Source organism: Rhinolophus sinicus, linkage group LG18, assembly GCF_036562045.2.
Source record: "Rhinolophus sinicus isolate RSC01 linkage group LG18, ASM3656204v1, whole genome shotgun sequence".
NCBI classification, from domain to species: domain Eukaryota; kingdom Metazoa; phylum Chordata; class Mammalia; order Chiroptera; family Rhinolophidae; genus Rhinolophus; species Rhinolophus sinicus.
The window spans coordinates 7,845,364-7,868,152 of NC_133767.1; the positions used below are offsets into that span (position 1 = coordinate 7,845,364).

The 22,789-nt window shown below is 53.8% G+C and overlaps 1 protein-coding gene across 11 annotated transcripts in view; it reads right to left on the minus strand.

The window, feature by feature from the left end:
- Window positions 1-1,061: 1,061 nt before the first annotated feature.
- CLEC16A (C-type lectin domain containing 16A) overlaps window positions 1,062-22,789 on the minus strand; it is a 190,103-nt gene continuing 168,375 nt past the window's right edge. For 8 of the 11 annotated variants that reach the window (XM_074323098.1, XM_074323097.1, XM_074323096.1 and 5 more), the window contains 2 exons: window positions 11,465-11,626; window positions 1,062-1,945 (listed from right to left, as the gene is read on the minus strand). In XM_074323098.1, coding sequence (XP_074179199.1) covers window positions 1,581-1,945; window positions 11,465-11,626 — 527 coding nt within the window. In that variant the 3' untranslated portion in view covers window positions 1,062-1,580. Of the gene's footprint in view, window positions 1,946-5,374; window positions 5,499-11,464; window positions 11,627-22,789 lie in introns of all 11 variants that reach the window. The other 3 variants (XM_074323101.1, XM_074323100.1, XM_074323099.1) reach the window with 2 other exon arrangements.

Genomic DNA, 22,789 nt, shown 5'->3' on the forward strand with positions numbered 1-22,789 from the left:
CCCTCTTTCTCCCCGTGGACGGTCCGTCCCCTTCTCCCATCCCACCTGGCTCTGCTGATGGTTGTGGCTTGTCCTTTTCACGGGGCCCCTGAAGTATGGCCTACATGGCCTCCTTTCTGAGCTGGGTCTTTCCTTTGTTGAAACTGGGTGGGCACGGCTACCTAAAGGGCTTCTGATGATGAGACCTGCTCCATGGGCACCATCCCCCTCCTCCTTGGGACCACCGTTTCCTTCAGGAGGTTGAAATCTGGCCTCGCAGGCCATCCCGACAGCTGGACCGAGGGAGGCGGTGAGGATGAGGTCCTCTCCCAGGTGGGTGACGGACACTTGGAGGGTCTCCTCAGGCCACCCAGGAATTGGGCCTGGCCGACACTGTCCCCGTGAGCGCTGACACCCCCGGTGGACACATGGGAGGAAAGTTGTGGAAGGTCTTAGCACTGACCGGAGGGGAGGGAACGTCGCTTGGCTGTGCCTGGTACAAAGGGACACCTCAGCTGCTTTACTGGACAGGGTGCAGAGCTGATGCCCACAATCCCAGCCCAAACGGACAAAGGACTGCAGGGTGGTTCACTTTCAAAACAAGCTTGTGTCTTTGTAGCAGCAGCTGCGAGGAAGAGCGACAGACCCCGAGCTCGAGGATGACTCCGGGCGTGCGGACGTCACACCCTTGCAGCTGGTCAGGAGCTGGCGTCTCCTACACGGGAGGACGAGCAAACTGTCCTGTTCGGTTTCAGTCCAGAGAGATGAGGAATGGGTCCTGAGCCAGGAGCTGGCCGCACTGTCCCCTCTCAGGAGGCTGCCTCGCAGAAACTTTCGGCCCTCTCTACTCTGTGTGTACCTGAAAATACATGGTATTCTGTTTAAAAAATACTCTAAACTTTCCCAGAGGTGCTTTGTCATCCCACAGGCTTGCAGAGTTAGTAATAAAGAAATAATCACTTAAGAAAACAGAGAAAGCCAGGTTGAGAACTCTAAACCAAAACATGGGAAGTTCAAGGGAAAACGAAAATGAAACAGTAGTCTTACACTTTTTACATGACATCAAACCTTAGCACTAAGGATTTTTTTGGACTTTTTCTTTTTTTTAAATAGATGCTTTTAAAATAAATGCTGTTCACTTGCTGCCAAAAGTGGAAATAAATACCCAAAGGACATGTTTATCGAAGTTTGCTTTTCTACAAATGTCGACCTGCAGTGACCTTGTCCGCTTCTTCTGGGCACACTGGGGAAGGTGGCGGAGGAGCTGCGAGCCTGGGGAGGCCTGGCTGATGAGAGCAGTGGTGCCTGTGGGTCCTGCCACCCCAGGGCTGCCGGGCTCCGAGACCAGGAGCCCAGCCTTCTCCCCGAGCTGGTACCTTGGTAATCTGGCTTTGTTGGGCTGTCTCCAACAGTCCCAGCCCGCCTCAGAGAAGTGCAAAGTGGAAGCAGAATTCAGAGGAGCCAAGGAGCGCAGGGGTGGGTGGTGGACGTGGTCACTGGGGGCCTTGGAGAGCTGCAGATGCTTGCCGTCTTGCGAGTGGGTGGCACCGGGCCCCTACCAGCAGGGCCACACACACAAAGGGAGGCTGCTGGGCGACGACTCAGGGCTCGGTGGGGCCCACTGGCCCCGAGGGAGCAGCCTCCTCATCTGGGGTCACTGTGCCCTCTGCCGCGGGTGTGGGTGGCGGGGGGATGCCCGTGGGGGGCAGCAGGGTATGCAGGCTGTGGGGGTCAACGGGGGGCACGAGGGTCAGCGACTCGACGCTCAGTGTGTCGGCAGTGTCCTCACACAGCAGAGAGATGCTGGGCTGCTGGGCGGGGGTGAGGCTGGGGGACAGGCTGGCTGTCTCCACGTCCCGGCTCCTTGCCGGGCTCTTGCTGGGCCTGGCGTCCGCTTCCGTTTCATTGAGGATCACCAACTGGTCAGGAAGGTTAGGCTGAGGCTGTTCCGTAGTCATGGGGTCATCTGGGTGGGGAGGGGGAGACAAAGGGACACTTAGCTTTGAGACACTCTGCTCCCGCTGGGCCCCTTTGCTCCCATCCTGAACAAAGGCCCAGGGAAATCTGGGTGGGAGACGGTAGTTTTGAGGGGACACCTTGTTCCACTTCTTCCTTCTGGGGACACAGAAGCTGGTAAATCCAGTCTGACCTAGGCCTGGGGAAAAATCTGTCGGGGGCCCAGGATTACCCTCACTTGTGATGCAAGGGAAAAATGAGGGGCGTGTGCAAAATCAATGAGAGGATTATGGGTGCTGGGAAACGGCCCAGGAGGGCTGTGTGTACGACTACATCCTCCAACACCTGCCTCATGATGAACAAGTTTAGGGAGCAAATGGGCTTGGGTGTGCTTATCACATCACGCCATTTCCAGAGTCTAATTTGGTCACATTTACTCAAGACGGAACTTACTGCAATAGGGACCAAAAAAAAAAAAAAAAAAAGGAATTCTATAGAACTTTGCAACTTGCAAAACCAAACCCAAACCTCAGACTGTGGTTTGTCTCCCGCGCCTTCTCCACGTGCTGAGTCAGCACTGGGAGGCACTGTGAAGGCCGGGGCCTTTCCTGTCTCCCCCAGAGAGAAAGCAGGCAAGCAGGGGAGGCTCCGTCCCATACGGCCATTCTCAGAGTGGCTGTTTCTTTTTCGGTGCTTTTCAAAATTCTTGATCAGATGGCAGACAGATGGCCTGATTTGCTTTCCAGAGATGGGTCTGCCTGGACAGCAACACCAGCCGTGACTGGAGTGCACTGTGGAAAACATTTTCTAGGATGTCACATGCCAGTAATTTGAAGCCATTGATAAAACGGCTGTGGGCACCTCGCTTGGGTAGCAAACTCTTATTTGTCCAGATCGTGGGGTTGACCAGCCATGGGCAGGAGGTGCCAATGACACTGTGTTGAGCCACGAGTCTGAGGCCATCTGGGGCCTGGGGATGGTGGTCGCCTTTCTTTTGTTCAATGGGATTCCGGGTAGTTGGGTTTTCTTCTTCTTATAAGTTAAGCCAAAACAAAACAAGTGAAAACTGAACACAGAGCGAAAGAATGGACAAACCAAGAGCAAAATAAAACCAAAGGGCACACAGAACGGGATGAAGGAGGAGGGGGTGAGGACCCCTGCTGTGGAGGGAAAGCACAGGCCACAGGTTGTCCCCCAAAGCACACGTCTCGGCCTTTCTTCCCACAAGACTCTCAGGCAAGATGAGCTCTACGAGGTCCCAGTTAATGTCTTCATACGGACTTTTTTTTTAAAGAGAGAGAGAGAGAGAGAGAGAGAGAGAGAGAGAGAGAGAAATAAGGCCAGAGACAACCACAGCATGGGGCTTTGGGTGCTGTGTCCTCGCCCTGAGTGGGTGGCAATGGGGCCACCCGTGAGCCCTAGCGGAAAAAGTGATTTGAACGGGGTGTGAGCTGAGCCCAGAATGCCGAGTAAACACTACTCCACGAGCATTCTGGTTTCTCTTTTATGGGACTTTGCTCCATTCCATAAGGACATCTGTGGTGATGGGCTGGTTCCAATGCCCAGGGTCAGGTTCTGACCCAGCACAAACTGCCCATCACTCATCACAACGTGTGTCTCTCTGCGACGGGGGCTCACCTGCTCCGGTGGCCTCCACCTCACTTCACCTGAGCGTGTCTGTGAACTCCTGTACACATGGATCCATGCGTAAGCTGAGCTGCTGATGGGGCAGTTTAGAAATGACTAATTCTCCAAATGGCACTTTTGTGCCATCTGGAGACAGAGCTGCAAAGCATTTCCTTCATGCTTTTCTCAAAACTTTTGTGTAAGAGTTCCCTTTTTGCTCAAGCCTGCATTTGCATGCAGATATTCAAAAAAGCTGGCAGACTGTTTCCCTAACTCCTACCAGGGTTTTCGGTGATGAGAATAATCAAGGAAGTTGGACAGTTGCCAACAGATGTATTAAAAAACAAACAAATCAACAAACAAGACCAAACACACAAAACTGGTTTCTTCTGTAGGAAAAGAACCAACAATTTTATTAAAAGGGTCCTTTCCACCCCCGCCCCATAAAAACAGCTTTTATTTTTTTAATAAGAAACAATACCCTTCTCTTATCCGTCACCTCCAACACTGCCTTACTTTTATTTATTTTTACTTCACTATTATTTCTTAAACTAAGAACTGTTTCCTGAATGTGATCTTCACATTTATCCATTCAAGGGGGGGGAAAAAACCCCAAAACTTTGCCAGGTTTTCACCAGAGGGAAATTACCCAGTGAGGACCCGTTTTCTGGTCAACTGCTGAGCTGCAAAGGTTACTGCAGCTGGCATTTTTGAGGTCTCAGGCCTTAAGCTAGGGCTCAGCCCAAGAAATGAGGGATTCGGAGAACATTCTAGCTTCCTGGCCAGGGACCGAGGAGACGACTGGAGGCAGAGAGGGAAATCCTGGACATCCAGGTTTCCACGAGCGATGCTGGCTTCCCCGTGGCTCTGCCCCGAGCTGACCACCCCGTCCCCGCCAGCACACTCAGAAGCTGATCTTTTGCTTTGGGGCAGGGGCTCAGATGACTCTTGTCGAGCGAGTGACAAGTTTTGAGTAAAAATCTGGGTTTGATGTGCTCAGTCTGGAAAAGGTGGGCCTGAGTGATATGGGAAGAAAAGAACAGCACAGCAAGTCGGAGGGCAAAGCTCAGAGAAAACAGCTTTTAAACGCAAAAGATGGCAGAAGGCTCCTGACTGGCAAGCACAGCTGCCCGGTGGGAGGGCACACGTGGGAAACCCTGAAAGCAGTGGGCCCTCCGAAGCGTGCCACCGCGGGTCAGCGGCCCCCAGACCCACCTCGCTGCTACTTGGAGCACTGCATGTAAGAAGGGGGACAACAGAGTCACACCCATTGGTGCGTTTGTAAGTGAAGTTACTTTTGGCCTCTGGCTGGAACGTGACTGAATCTACCACTTAGCTTTGAGCAAGGCCAGGGAAGAAAAGGAAAAAGGAGAAAAAAAAAGAAAAAGAGCTGACTTCTGGGTTGCTTTTTGCAAATTCTACCACCTAATCCTTGTGGCCCAAACTGGGGGGACCCTATGAGGGCTCGGCTGGAAAACCCGCGTCTAGCTCAGGGCCTGTGCTGAGCCTGACGCTGGCCTGCCTGGCATTTCATGGAGAATGACAGCGTTTCCAGGCTGCCTGGGTCTGGCTTGGCAGAACGGACATAGGGTCACGGGTCTGGGGATTTGGTCCTCAGATGAGGTGAGGCTACAAGGGGAATGGGAGAGCCGGCCCGGGGGGAGCTGAGGACATGCCCACTTCAAGGATGGCTCCTGGGTCACAGCCTGGTGTCCTCAGAGGCCCGGCTGGCCGTGCAGAGCTTGCCGACTGTGGAAATGCAGCGTGGCGAGGGGGCAGTGAGGGCCCATGGCGGCTAACGGAGGAGACCTGCCTGCATTGGCTGTGCCAGAGTTGCCGTGACAGCTGCCGTTCGAAGCACTAAACCCAGTGGCCGCCGTGACTGTCGGCCTCCGACAGGCTGAACACTCGCCGGCGTCCTTTCCTGCCACTCCTGACTAGAGGGAAACACAGCGACAGATCATAGAAAGCCTTTAACAACACGACAGAGAAAGGTGACATGGAACGGGGGCACAGAGCAGAGACGGACACTAAGCATTGATGAGAGTATGAGGGGAGCAGGGGCAGCGCCCCAGCAGGTGCTGTGACAGCTGGGGCGTGGGGCGCAGCCCCCCATGCAGGTAAGACACCCCCCCAACACCCTCCCACCGCCCCGCCCAGGACGAAGTGGTGTCGGGACAGCTAAGAACCCAACCATTCGCTCATGGGACTCAGTCGGGTAAAGACAGTGAAGGTTTGGTCCTGCTGGAAAGAAGAGAGCTGGGGTCATCAGCAACCTCTGGTCTCGGTGAGAAACCTCAGGGGCCAGAAGAACAAAACTGCCCATCAGTTTTCGATGCGAACCAGCAGTTAAGATGCAAACCTTGCATATCTGGGGAAGTGTGAGGAGGGAAGGCTTGTGTGGTTGGGGACCAGAGCCAAACCAGCCAGGGAAACGAGCAGGTTTCTGACCTAGCTGAGGCGGCTGACGGTTCTTGGTGTCATGGCGCTGAAGCCAACAGCACAGGACTGAAATCTGGGAAAGCCTCGGACGGGTGAGGGGCCCTGAGATCCCATCCCCAGCCACGAGGTGACAGTATCCAGGTAATACTCTGCGGACCTGAACCTTTGAAAACCAAGACTGAACTACGGAAGGAAGATCTGAGACCAAGTGCCAAGCGGCCAGGGGGTGAGTTCTTATCAGCTGAAACAAAAATGTTAGGAGCATCTCCCTGGGAAGGAAGAAACCATCATTTCTGAGACAAACTAGGGATTACGCCAAAGCTTAAAATTAAGGCCACATACCACAACAAGGTGAAAGTACCTAGTGCCACTGAACTATAAACTTAAAAATGGTTAAAATGATACATTTTATGTTATGTATAGTTTACCCCAATTAAAAACAATTAATGCCACGGAGAAAACTGGGAAGAAAAGAGAACACAGTTTGCTCGAGTTTCTGTCCTTAGAAGTCCTGCCTGACTGGTGACCAAGTTCAGTGACATGCGGTCAGTATTAGGCTGTCTGGCTCTCGGTTGGCCCATGAGGGACTGTGTCCTGGGGTGAAGGTTGTGTGTTCAGACAACTGGCTCGAGAGCAGGTGAGGACAGGAGGGAGGGCTGGCAGGGCAGGACGCAGTCCCAGTCTGGCTCCCAGCACTGGGCCACCAGGAGCCAAACTCGTTCCTTCTGTAAACTCTGGGGAAGAGTCACAGTGGCCACATCTCATAATTCTCTGGGCTTTAAGAATGGACATTGGAAAGCGCAGGCTGGCCTGCACTCGGACTTTGTTTTTTTAACAAACGATTTTCCTTCCTCCTCAGGGTCACTCACCCAGAACGCGTGTGACGTGCAACAGATCTGGAGACGGGAGGAGCAAGTGGCCGGTTAAGGAGCCCGGTGTGGGTCACAGAGCTGTTGTCTGAGACGGTTTGCTTATCGGAATCGCCACGCACCGTGTGTGTGTGAGGGCATGTGTGTGCACTTGTGTGTGTGAGTGTGCACGTGTGAGTGTGCGGGAGCACATGTGTGTATGTGCGTGCGTGTGTCCATCATGATATGTGTGCACAGGCGAAACTCAGCAAATATTTCCAACATATTCCTACGGGGCCTACATCTGGTTCCAAAATTGGGTCTATTTTCTCTTTCCCGCCATATGTTCTCTCAATTTCAACTTCTCAAAACCATAAAGTGTTTAAGGAAAAAAAAAAAACTGCTGACGCCAACCCTGTAATTTTCTCACTGGGGAACCAGCTGAGGCCTCTCGGGCCAGCTCTGCTGGTGAGTGGGCGGCAAAACGCCGGGTTCCTGATGCCTCCCGGGGCAGGGTGCCCAGCTCTCCCCAGAAGGCCATGACCAGCTCAGACAGAGCACACTCTTTAAAGGACAGTGGGGACAGGTCAATTCATGCATGAGGTGGTAAAACCAGATGGTAAAGTCCCCTTGGCACACCGTTAACAAGTAACTAATTGGCGATGAAAATAAAAATCCCTCATTCCCGACTCTTTCTGGCTGCCTCCTTTGTTTACCAGGGAATTCAGTTTTGACCTTTCCTTCTGCCTGCGGGAGGAGGGGGCAGTACCTGCTAACAAGCCACTCACAAGTGTCTACAACCTGCTCTGGTGTACAGAGGAGACTCAGAAGCAGGAGCTCCCAGCAGAGGGCTCTCTGGGGGCCCCTCTGGCGGGGTTCCTTCCCCCTGCAGTGAGGGGCCTGCAGCCACTGCTGGGTCATAGGCCTCGGCCCTGATGGGCACAGATCTTTCTCAAACACAGATCGCCCCTGGTCTGTCTTTTAGGGCAGAATTTACAGGTTAACCCCGGGGACATGGGGAAAAGGAATCAGCCTGTCTCCTGCCAGGTTCCAGGCTCTTCTTGTGTGTGAGACCCACAGGCTGCCTTCCTCACGGAGCCCTGATCTCGTTAAGCCCTCATCCTTTGGCTTCAATCCCCAGGGACACCTCCTCTGGAGCCTTCCGGCCCCTCCTGCAGCTGTTCAGTGCTGTCGGAGACCCCTGCATGTTTCCTTTGTCATAGTTTATAACTCGACACTTATCTATGTGGTTGACATGCTTTGCTTCCCTGTATCCCCAGTGCCTGGATACAGTGGGGACTCTACAAAATCCCGTGTGTTCAGAAAAAGTTAATACAGTGGCAGAGGGGCACGAAGGCCGAGGCAGAGAAGATGAAGAGAGACAAGCCACTAAAAGGACGAGGGGCTGGCGTGGGGCTGGTTGGTGGAGGGACCCTATTGAGGTCATGTCTGACATCCACCAAACCCCAGTCGCTCAGACTGAACACCCCATGGGGAGCTGAGAAAATCTGCATTTGGGATAAACATGGGCATCTTTCAAACCCAGGCAGGAAATGGAAGGTCCCCTGGGCTAGACAGAGTGTGGAGGTACAAACACAATGGGGCATCAGAACAGTTTCATGCCCTCCTTCGGGGATGGGCCCCTTTGGGCTGACAGAGACGTGGTCATCTGGGGTCTAATGTGCTGCTGCTTTGGGGGACCAGCGGGCTTTCCCGCACAGGGGCTGCACAGTCAGTGGGCCTCTGTGGATGGTGCCTTTTTGTTTGGGCTCTGGAGCAAATGTGCACATTGGAAGGAGACAGGTGTGCACCTCAGGGGCTGCCCCCAGCCGGGATCCAAACCCGGGGCCCAGGTCTCTGGGACACCCCTTGGAGGCACTGAGACCAACAGAGGGACCCCATCGATAATCCGCTGGGTTGTTTCAGAAGGTGGAGCTGCCAAGGCTTGGGTTCACAGCTGGCTCCTCCGCTGCTGGCAGCATTACCTGGCCAAGCTGCACCCCCGTGTTTTCAATTGTACAGTGGGGTTCAGCGTGGGGTGTCTGTGAAGCACTTCCGAGCACAGTGTCTGCCACGGGGGCTCAGGTTTGGGAGGAGCGTCTCCTGAGACGCCAGTGTGCAGTGGGTGCCCACGCCGTGTGTCCACTGCTCAGATAGTGTGAGGGCCACCCCTGGCTTTACAGACGTCCTTGTACCACTCCAGGCTTCAAAACCATGGAGCGGACGCAGAAAACAGGGCCCGTCTCATCCCCTGTGGATGGCATCTCTCGTGTGCTTTCCCAGCCCAACACCTGACTGGGCAGTGTGGCTTCAAGACAAAGAAACCACTGGAGTTTGCTAATTGTGGCTGCAGAGGGCCTGGCAGCTGCTCTCCACACTGGGGGCTTCCTGGACTCGGAGGCTCTGGAAACACAGGGATAGGAATGCTTCTGATTCAGCACTGTGCCCTCAAAAACCGCTTTGAGGACAAGTGGCCCCTTGGCTGGGCTGCAAGGAGAGGCCCTGTCGTCCCCCCCGCCCCACTCCGGCCTGGCCGGCCCTCCAAGGATGTCGCCTCTGGCAGACTGTGGCCAGGCCCTGAGGGTGGAGAGTCTGCTGAGCAGGCAGCACAGGGCCAGCCTGTCCAAATCAGACGTCTGAACCCTCAGCCACCACTCCAGGCCGATGGCAAGCCAGGAAACTGGCTGAAGGGCACCCGTCCCAATAAAGCCTGCCTCCCTACTTCCATCCTTGGCTTCCCGTCCAGCATGGCTCGGGGAGACGCCAGGCACAGGTCAGAGCCATCTGGGTAGACCTGCTCCTACAGGGAACGTGGAAACCCCATGTGCTGTCCTCTGGAGGGGCCCGGGAGGCTGAGGGGTGGCCTGGAGGTTTGGCATCGAGAGGCAAGTCAATGGTGGTCCTCCCGAGACCTACCCCGTTCATGGGCTTGGGGACAGAGCTGGCTCCTGTGGCCAGGCACCTGTGACGGGAGGAGCTCACGCTCTCTGATGTTCTCTCCTAGGGATCAATAGCTGGGTCCTTGGTTAAGAGCCCTCATTAGGAGGTGAGTTATTTCAGTGTCTGCCGAGATTCGGACAGGCAGGCTGGGCCTCAGGCTTTTACTGTCAGGCAGCGTAAAAAATGGGGACTCACCCGCTGGCCTCTGCAGGCCTGCTGGGGACAGACCGAATGGGCGCAGGCACCTAGGAGGGCCTGACCATCACTTATCGACCGGAACTGCCTGGCTACCCGACAGCCAGGCTAACAGCCCCTGGGTTTCTGAGACAAGAAGACATGTCATCAGCACCGTGTGCAGGGGATGGTGGGGGTGGGGAACATATGGCTCTTTGCTGGTTTCAGTTTTAGGCAAAGAAGTGTATGGCTCATTTGTTCGCTTAGCTCTTGGTGGTGCCTCCTTAGAAATGAAAGGCACACATAGCTACACCAGGAAAAGACCTCTCCTCCGAAACGCAACTGTAAGTATATGGGGTGCACACAACACAGACACAGCAACGTGCATACATGAGCACACAAACACGCAACCCTGCACTTTGGCCCCCAGAGCCAGCATGAGACCAGGCGGAGGGCTGTGCTTGGCTTCTGGAAGAAGCTCTGTCTGAATTTCCCAGCTACAAGCCTGGAAACAGCAGTGGCAAGTCTTTGGATGTGCAGCCAGCCTTAAATCGGGCTCAGAAACAGCTCAGAAAGGGTGGTCATCTTCCCCCCGCTGAGGCAGGGAGAGGAAATATAACGGGTGAGGGCTCTGAGGGGACTTTGCAGGAACAGCGAACAACACTGAGCGTACCCAAATGGGGGTGCAGACCACAGTCCCTGGGGCCCTGCAGACCCATGGGGTCAGGCAGCTGGGGTATGAAATATCACACACTCTCAAGGCCACTGCTGTCCCCGCTCGGGCCCTGCTCCTCTGGCTGCGTTTCAGGGCTATGTTGTTCAGGAAACAAGCCTGGTGTCGTTACTCCTGGGATCGTACACAGCGTGAGGGGCTCACGTGTGAGGGGCTCATGGCAGCTGAGAACATGGGGTGGAGGGGGACACCCACTTACACGTCCCATTCCAGGCTCCCTGCTTGCGGGCTCTCTCTGTGCCTCGTCTGCACTTGCGTAAGTTACAGGAAGGTAAGCTACGACTCTAGCACATCCTGACACTCTCAAAAGGCCGGCAAGGTGCGGCCACGGTCACAGGCGACTGGATTGCACCAAACATTTAAAGAGGAAACTGGTACGTTACAGAGGGAAAAAAAATTAGCAGTGATAAGATTCTCTTCCAGGCTTCAAACCATTGCGTCTGGGAGACCCCTCCTTGTGACATCTAAGACTTTGGAGGTGATAAGGGGGAAGATTCAAGCTCGGCCTGCCTGCTGTCCATCCCCTCCAGCTCTGCAGTCAGGGAAGGCCTTTCAGTGGACCAGCCTGCAAAAGGAGTGATTGCTACCCTGCAGGGGGCTACACCAGTCGGCCCGTGCACGGCATCGTGGTGGACTGAACGTGGAACACTGAGTGGCAGTGTCCCCAGACATGGCAGCGAGGAGAAGCTGGGTATCAGCGGTCTCGGCATCGAGGGGTTACAGGGTTCCCCAAAGTCCCTCCCGCACTGTGTCACGTGGCCAATACCTGATGGGCTCTGGGCAACAGACGGGGTGGACGATGAGCTGGCGCCTCCTGAGTCGCAGTGGCTGCTGCTCGCGCTGCCGCTGGGGCTCCCGCTGGCAGACGGTGATGGCGAGGACAGGGACGGCGAGCTGTGCTGGTTTATGCACTGGGCCACGGCAAAGCCTGCAAGAGAAGGTGTGGCATGACGGGAGGGAGAAAACAAGCCAGCCTGGCAGGAGGGCTGCCACTGCCCAGCTGTGTGTGGGTCCCTGTTGGGCACCCCCCACCTCAGAGCTGGGGTTGGGACCTGAGTGTAAATGCCACGCTAACCCACCTAAACCCGGATCCCTGAAAGTCTGGGTCAGCTCCCTGGAAGGAGCTGACCTCACCAGTCATGGGACTGACCCAGACACACTTCGAAGCTGTTTCAAGGAAAAGGGGGCAGCCAGCCATCAAGTCGAGGAAAGGACTGTGAGCTGTGAATCTGAGTGTCGGATGCCGGCTCAGCAACGTGCTGGCTGTGCCCTCGAAGCGGACAGGGACACTCGGCCATAGGGCTTCAGAGGTGTCCTGGCAAACTTCACACAGAGACGTGGGACACCCTTGCGGCAAAATCACGGGGCCTTTGCTGACATGCCCGAATTCTGCCGAAGGCGGGACACCAGACACGGGGCAGGAGGGGGGAGCCCCTGAGACTCCCTCTGCCAGAGAATAATGTGCTCCGCCCTGGCAGGTCTGGCGAGTTTGGTGTGGGAAGGAGGAAAGCTCTGGTGAAACACTACCAACTAGTCATGCACCGCACAATGACATTTCGGCCAACGATGGCCATCCCATAAGATTGTAATGGAGCTGAGAAACTCCTGTCACCTCGCGACACCGTCATATCGGTAGCTGTCACAGCACCAGTTCATGGCTCACATGTCTGTGGTCATGCCTCTGTGCCACCCGTCGTAGAAGTTATGTACATGACATAATACTTGGTCGTGATAATAAACCACTCTGTTACATTGTTATTTTAGACTATAGTACTTCTACTTATAAAAAACCAGTTTGCTGTAAAACAGTACGCCAGGCGTGTCACACAGGTAGCCGCTCATGTACCTCGTGGTCACCACGTCTCCTGATCTATCGTCTCTTGTGCTTGACTCAAGCTCGTGCTGTACAGGCTGGTAGCCCAGGAGCAAGAGGCCACGTCATATAGCCTAGGTGGATAGCAGGCGACACCATCTAGGCGTGTGTCACTCTATGATGCTTGCATAGTGATAAAATCGCCTAACGACGCATTTCCCAGAACGTATCCCCGACGTTAAGCGGACCGTAACTGTATAGGGTTTCCCATGGCCCTCAGAGCAACTCTGGGCTGGGAGATGGGGCAGCACGTTTCTGGGGTCTGCGGCTTCCCAGCATGGGGTGGAGGACCAGCTCCACGCTTTGGAGACTGAGACCTGGGCAAACCCTGCTTCACGATGGAGAAGCATCGGGACACATGCCCAGCGTTGTTTCCCAGCTGCTCCCTGGGGTGTCACCTCCACCGTGCTGGGGAGACAGTGACAGAGCGCTCATCCGCCACCTGCACAGGCCTGGGCACGCGGTCAGAGCAGTGTGTTCTATGACAAAAGGGGGCTCTCCTGCACGAGCCCGCCTTCTTCAGTGGGGAGGTGCTTTCCACAGACCGTGACGTCTGTGCTTTTCACAGTCTGCTTTTCTCAAGTTTGGGCCACAGCTTCTGATTTTATTCCCTAAATACATGAAAGCTCTCAGGGACCAGAAGCCTCATTGGTGATCCCAGGGGCCTGTGCAGACAGACGGCGCTGGTTCCTGCTTCTGTGCCCGCGAACGGGGCAGGACCACAGTGCTCTGTGGACACCCCGGCTTCTGCCCCCAAACGCAGAAGCAGCACCAAGTCTGGGCAGGGGCACATGTCCTCCTTCCAGCTGAAAGCGGGGACCCCGACCCTCGTGACCAGTCACATCAAACCTCTGCACTGCCTGAGGGCACTCACCCCAGCCAGCCCCAAACCCCAGCTGCATTTCCTGAACCTCGCACAGTCCAGCTCCGGCTGACACTTCTTCCAGAAGGTTCTCCAGGCCCTGATATCGCCTTTCTCAGGCCTCAGGAGGGCGGCCGAGTGTCGAGTAGGAGTCAGCAAACTACGGCCCGTTGAGTGGTGAATAGTTTTGTCGGCACAGCCACGGTCCTTTGCTTTCGGACCGTCCGTGGCTACCTTTGAGCTACACCAGCAGCGCTGAGTAGCTGCACAGCAACCGCCGGGGCCGCAAAGCCTGGGATATGTCACTCTCTGGCCCTAAGCGAGCCTGGCAGAGGATGGAGCAGGGGCTTGGGCTCCGGGAAAGCCTGGGTTCCATTCCTGGTCTGCTCACTCACCAGCCGCGGGGCCCTGGGCAAGTCTGCACTTCCCTGAGCCTCTTCCCTTCACCCACTGGTGGGTGGGCACAGGGCCTGCTGAGGGGCGTGGTGTGTGCAAGGGGCCCTGCTGCTCTAGTCCCCCCAGGACGAAGGGGGACCCTACACCTGGCCACCATGGAGGAACTATTTTGTACGGATGTTTGTGTGAAGTTATTTTTGTGTAAGGATCAGCTGTTTAAGAGCCGGGTGTCTATTTATACCCCCAGCCAGGCCCTCCTGGTTTGGGGTGAAGCAATGGCAGGCCACTGTGAGGCCTTGTGGGAAGCATGGTGGGTAGATTCACCAGCCCCTCTTTTGTACAGGATGATACTCCCCACCCCCACCTACTGCGGAGGCCTGCTGGCCGAGAGAAGGGCAGGATTAATATGCTGGAATTCTCAGAAAGAGGCACTGTGTGATATATGGGGGTGGGGGGGGCAGCTCAGCTGAACTATGACAAACAGGGACACATCCAAACACCAGTCAGGAAATTCCCCAGGGGGGATCAGCCCCACAGAACCAGCTTTACAGCTGCTCCCTTTTTAATCACTCCAAGTGGTAACCCCCCAAGTTCACAAGCTGTTTACGTGCCTCAAAAATGAGTCGCCCCTCAACTAATCAAAATGTCAAGGTGGCTTTTCCCAAGCCATGCATTTATCAGAGCCATGAACAGGAGGGCCTGCAGGGTGGGAACAGTTAGGACGAAGCCTCGTACCCTCCCGACAACACCTCGGCCCAAATGGATGAATGACGGGGCTGTCACCAACGTGGTCACTCACCCCTTCTCTTAAGACACACGTCTTCTCTCTCACACTCTTTAAAGCCCTGGTTTATTACTGTAAGACATCTTCGGGGGGGGGGGGCTTGGGGGGTAGCACACAAGATGCTGCAGCTGCAGTCAGGCTACTAAAGTTCCTTCATTTGGGGAATGGACTGGGGAGAAGCCACAGGTTGGCAATACGTACCGCATACCTTTTATATGTTAAATAGAAACATAGAGTCAAATAGAAAAAAAGTCATCATCCTCTGATACCGCCTGTTTGCAGGGTCTGGCTGAGTAGAAGAGACTCAACACATCTCTCCATCACCTGCTACTACTAAAAATCCACCTCCCTGCTTTCCAGCTTTTCTACTCTCCCTTCCCCTCCCCCATGGCACTGGGAACCCAGAAAGGCTCAACGGTGGGTTGTTGTTTTTTTGTCATTTTGTTTTCTGTTGGGTGCTCAGACTCCCCCTGCAATTCCAAGGGGAGCTTCTTCCCAAAGCGAGGTGATGACTGCTTTGGGTCAGTCTGACGTGGCAGAGGGTCACGAGGTCTCTGGAGAGAACGTAGGACCAGGGCCCGTGGCCGCAGTGCCTATTTTCCTGTGCCATGTCCGGCAAGGTAGCTCCTGACGAGCCCACATTTGCAGAGAAGCCAAAGGGCTTTCTGGACATGAGTCAGAAATACTGCCTCGTACTTGCACACACACCGACGAGCCAGGGGTCATGGGACAAGGGTACAGGCAAAGGGGCCTCCCTGAGAGCTTCTCCAGCAGATAAAATTCTTGGCTCACCCTGAATATGTCTCAAGAACAGCCCACGGAATGTGTATCAAAGGCCCTATGGATTTTCACACCACCTGACTGATTCCACATCTAGAAATTTCTGCTGCAGAAGGCACTGTGGGTAGACCCACAGAGTGAACTATGCAGGTGTTCAAAGCACTAGTGTGTGTAACAGGGAACTGGAGACAACCAGAATATTCCAACAATTAGGGAAAGGCCAAACGAATCCTAATATGTCTAGATGCGGAAATCCTCTGCTACTGATAAAAATACTGCTATAAAAGAAACCACAGTGCCGAGGGAAACTCTCGACAGAGTACGTGAAAACAGGTTAGAAAAAATATGTCCCACATGCTCCCAATGTTGTAATAAAATAGAATAAAATGCAGTCTCTGCCTCCTTCCTTGTACGGAGCAGAACAGACTTGGAGGCGTTGGAGCTGAAGTCATAGGGTTTTATTATGGTGAGTTTTATTTTTATTTTTTATGCTTGCCTGACTTTTCCAAGATTCCTGCCATGAAGATCATTTTAAACCAGGAAAAGAAGGGAGGATGAAGGAAGGGGCACAAGATGCCTGGGAGCTGGACAGGCTCCCGGGGCCCTGGGGTCTGCTCTGGCCCCCAAAGCTCTCGCTCCCGTACTCACTAAGAACCTCCTCAAAGCTGGGGCCAGGCGGCAGGCGCAACGCTCCAGAAACAGGTGGACCTGCGCCCCTGGCGAACCATGTCCTCCACTTTCCAGGAGCCTGGGTTCTCCAGGGACAGGCCGAGTCTTCCTGCTGTCCTCTGGCCCCGTTCTGCCAGTTATTCTGGGAAGATAAACTCATGAGTAAGTCTCTGGCATTTGTCAAGTACAAAAATACAACAGAAAGGTCAGCCTTCGACTTGAGGTCCCCTGATAGAGGAAACACTGGGGCTGGGAGTCAGATCTCCAAGTGTGCGTCCTAACTCTGCCCAGATGGCTTTGCGACCCTGGGCAAAACCCCCTCCTCTGTCAGTGAGGATCTCTTGGCTTAAATGGTCAATAGTTTCCTTCTTACCTTTAAATCTGAATCTGATTTGAACTCTATGAGAAGACACTGCAAAATGCACCTCGAATCTACTGTGTACGCACCCTTTCCCCTTTGGATAGTCCACCCACTCAAGCTCTTCCCACAGAGCACCTGGGAGCTACGTGACTCAGAGTCCAGAGCTGCCAACAGCAGCCCAGGAGCTTGCAGACGTGATACGCTTGGCTCACATCATGTTTGTGTCTGTTTGTTTTCGGTACCGCCGGTTACACACTGCAAGATTTTACATACAATGCTGGATTTCTGGCTTCTTACAAAAATAGGAAGATCTGGCATGTCTGGGCCCCATTCTCACATGGCAGCAACTGGAAAGAGTAAGTGAGCTTGTTCCTCCCCTCTCCAAGCATTTCAGTTGTTAATCTCTGCCATTTATTCTTAGGTCAAACCCACAGGACTCAAGGCAGTGCCAATGCCCAGAGACCTTTTGTGTCAGCTCCCTCCTCAAACCCTACCCCCCAGAACTATTGGGCGAATGTGTCAAGATGAGGCCGCCTGCCTCTAGAAGTCTAGGCGGACCCTCAGACTGCATGACAAGATCCACTTTCTCTCCGCCGTAGCTGGGCTGTTCCCTCAGTCTGGAATTCCCTCTTGCCTCTTTTCAGTTTTTACAAATCCCTTCCCTATCCTTTAAGGCTCATTCAGCTCAGGGCCAGCTTGAGCAAGAGTTTCCACAGCTGGGGTTAACTGTTTGCTCCCCTGTGCTCCTGCAGCTTTTCCTGTCTACCTTGGGGCCTCGTTGGCTGTATAGGAGTTCACCTTCTTAAGGAGGGCCCAAGAAACTTGACCGCAAAGATGCTTTGTTCTTTTGGGCGATGACTATCATTACTTTCACAGCTAGCACCTGGAATCCTCTGGGGTCAAGAGGGGTTTGGATAGCGTTTCTGATATTGCGAGCTGCCTCTGAATACCCACTCTGCAGTTATGGAACCTGGCAGCTAGGCGTGGCCATGTGACTAAGTTGCGGCCAATGAGATAGAAATAAAAATGGCATGTTGGATTTCCAGGAAGCCTTCCTAAAAAAAAAGAGAGACGTGCCTTCTTCCGTTCTGTTCCCTGAAACACGGACGTGATGGCTGGAACCCCAGCAGCTATCTGGGACCAGGACAATGAAGCACGTATTAGGGAGCATTGAGCACGAAGAGCTTGGGTCTCTGATGCTTTTGTGGAGCCCTTGACTGCCGTCACCCAGGTTTCCTTTACCTGAGAGGGAAATAAGCTTCTCTTTTGGGGTTTTCTTTACTATGTGGTTGAACTTAATCTTAACTGACAGTTGAGAAAAAAAGCTTTGCTACTGCAGGGATGTAAACTGAGCTCCTAGCGATCAGGGACTGGCTGACCCGAGGTTCCGGGGTAGGGAAAGCTGCCCTGCACTTTCTGGGGGAAATCTAGCAGTAGTGGGGTGGGGAAAAAGAGGGGAAGAGGCCATTGAGATGGAGGACACGACTTTCCCACAACCCCCTAAATCTTTAGGAAATGCTCTTTCAACTCTTTCCTTATGCGGTGCAAGTGGACTTTTCTGGTGGAAGCCAGTGAAGGGGCTGAGTTTCGTCTGGGTTCACACCAAGTCACACAGAGAGCCTCATGCACGAGGGCCAAGACCTGGAAACACTGGGGGTCACGAGAGATTAAAGGCTGCATGGCACCGGCTAGAGAACTGGGGCGTTTGAGCCAAAGGTTTCCTAAATCTCCGAGGAGCAGGAAGGCCTCAGCTGACCTCTGTGGTCTGCCCAGAGCTTGCGCCATTTGGCAGGGTGGAACTCCTCCGAGGATCTTGGTTGTGAGACTGAATTACAATTATTTCCAGTTAAAAACTGGAAGATGTGAAAACTACCTAAGCATATGGGGAATCCCACAGGGACCTTTCAGGGAGCTGAAGTGGAAGGAACCCGACTCTCTGAGAATTCGTCTCAGGGATTCTGACCTCTACTGAACCGGCCCTGCACACATTCCCCACAGCCTCACCCCCCACAGACGCTCTTTCTTCCATATTACCTGCTTCCAGGAGGGGTTTGAAGGTGGCTTGTATTTAAAAAGCCAAAGCCAAATGCCACAGATACTAAATGCTGAAAGCCACTAAAACACAAACGAAATGACCAGAGGCCAACACTAAAAGGTGGAAAGTGAAAAGCTAAACCAGGACTTTTACCCGTGGGAGGCTGTTGCCACTGCTTGACTCCGTACTTCCTGGGAACCAAGACCTCAAGGAAAACTGTGGCAGGTGACCTGGCTCTCGAGACAGTCCAGTCTGTGCGCAAGGTCCCTGTCCTAGTACACTCTGCCTGGGGAATGTCCCCAAAGGCCGCTTCCTGGAAGAGAGCTGCCCGACAGGAGGTGGGCCTCATTCCGGAAAGATCCTGCCACATCTCAGGGCTTTGCAAACTGCTTCCTCAACAGCAAAAGTCTAATTTCTACACAAGATGAAAATGGAGCCACCCCAGCTGTGCAGTGCCTTACGAAGGGTGCTTTTCCCTTGTTATTTCCAGACACCTCTGCAGATTCTACTTTTGAAAATACCCGACATGGCAGTAGGTACCTCAAAGGCTACGAGCTACAAACTTGAGAACCATGGGGTGGGATGGGTGTCATTGTAAATGAGGCGAGGGCTGGGGTGAAAGGCTAAGAGTCCTGCCATGTGCCATCAATGTCCCCTTATCTGATTGTGACATGACGCTGAGAAACAGTTCTCTCCTTTCAGGAGAATACATGGGCCCCAGTGCATTCAGCCTGTGGCAGGGAGATGCTAAGCACTGGTGAGAATGGAAAAAGCTGCACCGCTGCCCGGCCGCTCCTGACTGCTGCCACCCTACTGTGGCCATGGTTTCCTGTTCAAGACAAGCTGGGTATCCGGATTTTCACGGGAAACCTCCTGATTTGTAATATCGTTGACAACTGACTTCACATTCCTTTTGTCAACAAGAAGCAGGAGACCCCAGGGAGGCCAAACCAAGTGCATCTCCTGTCCGTGTGGGTCACCGACCACAGTCTCTGTTCCGGGCTGAGACCTGGGGGTCCCATGTGCAGGCCGCCTTTCCCAAGCTCCTGACATGTGGGGCTTCTGAGTCTGAAGCCCATGACCCTAAGCATTTAAGTCTCAGACAAATGTATTTCAAAGAAGTCCAATTTTCAAGAGACCTCTTTTAGTGAAAAGCTCTAAGATTTAGAGGGGAGAGCTGTCTGCCCTAAGAAAAAAGCGACATTCATTTATGCTTGTTCCGCACTGAAAAGCATAAAATAAAACCCACCATGGGCTGATTCAGAAGCAACCCATGCATGTTCGACCGTCTTGGAGTTGAATGAGGACCGAGGGGCAAGCGAGGGTGCCCCGAGCTTGCCTTCCATTAGCAAATTCACTCCGCTCGGCCTCAGCTCAGGTTTCCACCATGTAATGTTCAGATTTTCCCACCGCCCCTCAATGCTGGGAAACAGCAAAAAATCAATGGGCCTTGTGACCTCGCGCACAGAACTGAAGACAGCAAGTGCGGCCGTGGCCTTCTTTCTCCCCTCTCTGGCTCCTTGCTTGCTCTGCCCTCTCACCCCACCCCTCCCCAGTCTGCTAGGTCCCTGGGGCGAGAGAAGAGGGGGTGGGGTGGGACTGAGTTTGGGACTTCAGCCTGCTGGTGGCTCTGGACAGACTGTAGGCACAGGGTCTGCAGGCTCCTCGTCCACGTTTCTGACTCAAGAGGCGGTTCCTCCCCACCACGTGGGGGAAGGTGGGAGCGGTGGTGGTCGGCGGCCATTATGTGTGTGTGTGGGGCAGCCACACTAGAAAAACCAAACTACCTGCAACTGTTCAAAGAGCATGTGTATGGGGGAACGGTGCTGAGGAGGTAGGGGTCAGAGTCAAGTCCAAAACTGTGTACCACTGGGCCAGCGGAGGCCTGTGTACTCACCCGGAGTTCCTAAGATATTTGCACAGAAAAGAAGGAATCTAAAAACATGGGTGCAGCGTTCAGAACGGCAGCAACCCTGCAGGCCAGCAGGACCCGGAGGTCCCCCACGGTCCCCTCACTCACTGCGAGGACTCTGAGGCTTAAAGGCAGGTAGGAGACTCAATATCCACATAAAACCTCCCTGTAGGGAGCCACATCGAGTTACCCTTCAGGGTCGTGGGCGCAAACTCTGGGCCTTAGTGGCAATCTATGGGCTTTCCCCCAGCGGTCACCCTGTGATTTCTGACTTGCTTCATGTGTACTTTCTGTCCAGCCCAGGGGGCACACTTGCAAATTAGGCATCTGGGAAAGAAGGGGGCATTTCTACTGCCTCTCTTGGCCAAACCTGAGCAACCTCACCATAGGCGACCCCTGAGATCACTGACTGGCTGTACCTCAAAATGCTTAAAGACTTTTATTTCTGGTTGATTTTAAAGGGATAACATGTCCAATACATAAAAATAGCTGGGAACTTGCAGAATCCTTTTGCCTATAGCTCTTTATCCATGGATAAATCCTCCTGGATTTTAAAGACTATACTTGAAAACCTGCAGAAAAGAAAACATAGTCTTTCAGTGTGTTACTTTCTCTTTGCACCACATCTTTCCCAACTTTGCCCTTCAAAGCTTCTGGATGTTTTTGCTTCTGGGTGAAGCCTGCCTGAGTAGACTGCCACCCAGGGGAGCGAGCCAAGATCTAAATGCCCCTCTGGCTGCCAGGGGGCATCTGGGCTATGAGACCACCAGTACCCAGCCATGCTCAGTTGTGTTGGCATCCTTTAGCCAGCGCGGACGTAAACACCCTGCAGGCCACAGAGGGTCGGCCGGCATGCAGACACGAGTGGACTAGGTCTCCTACAGTGGCACAACCTCGCTCTGGGTTTTTAAAACTGAGGATTGCCAGGACGTGGGCTTTATTCCCAAGGCCAGGGTCTCGAGCTTGCCCAGCCCTGCCCTCCTCTGATGGCATTACCGTCTGTACATGAGCAAGCAAAAAGCTCCACAACATTCTCTCAGCAAAGGCGCTAGAAAGCTCGTCTGTGGCTGTCCCGGCTGCCTGTCTACTGAGGCAGTGAACAGGGCTGAAAGAGCAGCGAGAGGGAGACAGGTTAGACAGATATGGGGAGGGCTTCTAGACGCAGGGAGGGGGTCACAACCCCTGACTCCTCTGGCCCCAGGGCCTCAGGGGGTTGGACTTGGAACTACTGGCCGGGGCGGGGTGGGTCAGCTACAGCTCTGCTTGCACAGGACCTCTTGAGGTTCTCACAGGCCCATGGATTACCTGATTCTTTCCAGCAAGTCTCTCATCTCATCAGCCTGCTCTGTGCTCTCAGGCCTGGAGGGGTAAGGCCACGTGGTACCTTCCACAACGACATATATACCCTGCCACGTGTAGGGTGTTCTACAAGGTGACAGTGTGCAAAGGGGCGGGACAATTCGTTTGGATCTTCAGCAGAAGGCACGAGCACGTGACACATATTTAATCCACTCCACAGCAGAATGGTACACATGGTCCTACTCCAGGCGCATGTGTTTGCTTTCAGCGGGGCTACATCACCCAAGCCTCTCCCACCTTGAGTTTTCCCAGAGTGGAGTTAGACCAGACCAGCTGGGGACGATGTTCTATTGCATGTCATCTACGAACAGCCTGGGTCTAGAGGGGTCAGGTAGAATCAGGGAATGTGTGCAGGGCCACACAAAGACCAAGCTTCAGAAGCCATCCCTGAGGTCATGGAGCAGACAGGATGGCCAACTTCCATCTTGCCTGACCCCCATGGGGCACACAAGCCAGCAGCTGTCTGTACACACGGCTCTGTCATCTTGAAGGGGGGAGGCCTAAGAGCAGATTCTTGGGTCCGGCCACCCTGGGTGGGTATGCGACTCGAGGGAACCACTTCCGCCGCAAGCCCGTGGCTCTCACATGTAAAGTAGGGAACGGAGGTGACAAAAACACACGTCCAGGGCCGTGGGGACCGAATGGGTTGATATAGTCTAAGTGTTCAGTTAGGGTGAGCTGTTTTGATGACTTAACTGGCATTTAAAGTACCTGGAAGTTGGGCCCAATGAGGTAAGAACTGGGGATTTTCATTTTTATAAATGTCTTTACACACGGGGGGACGTGGCAGAAGCAATGGCTCAGCTCTTTAGAGAAAACAACACAAGACCAGGCGAAATTCTTCCTCGTGTTTGCTGTTGCGACTCAAGGTTTTGGGAGTCAGTAAAGAGCTTTTCTAAAGTAACTTCAAATATCTAAGTTTAAGGGATTTCTCTGAAAACAGTAGATGAGAAAATGGGGTGTTATTTTCACCTCAAATCTTTAACGTTTGGGTTCAAGACACATTTGACTGTGTCTTAGTATTTATTTGCCAGAGAGTTGAACGATTAGGGTGGAACCG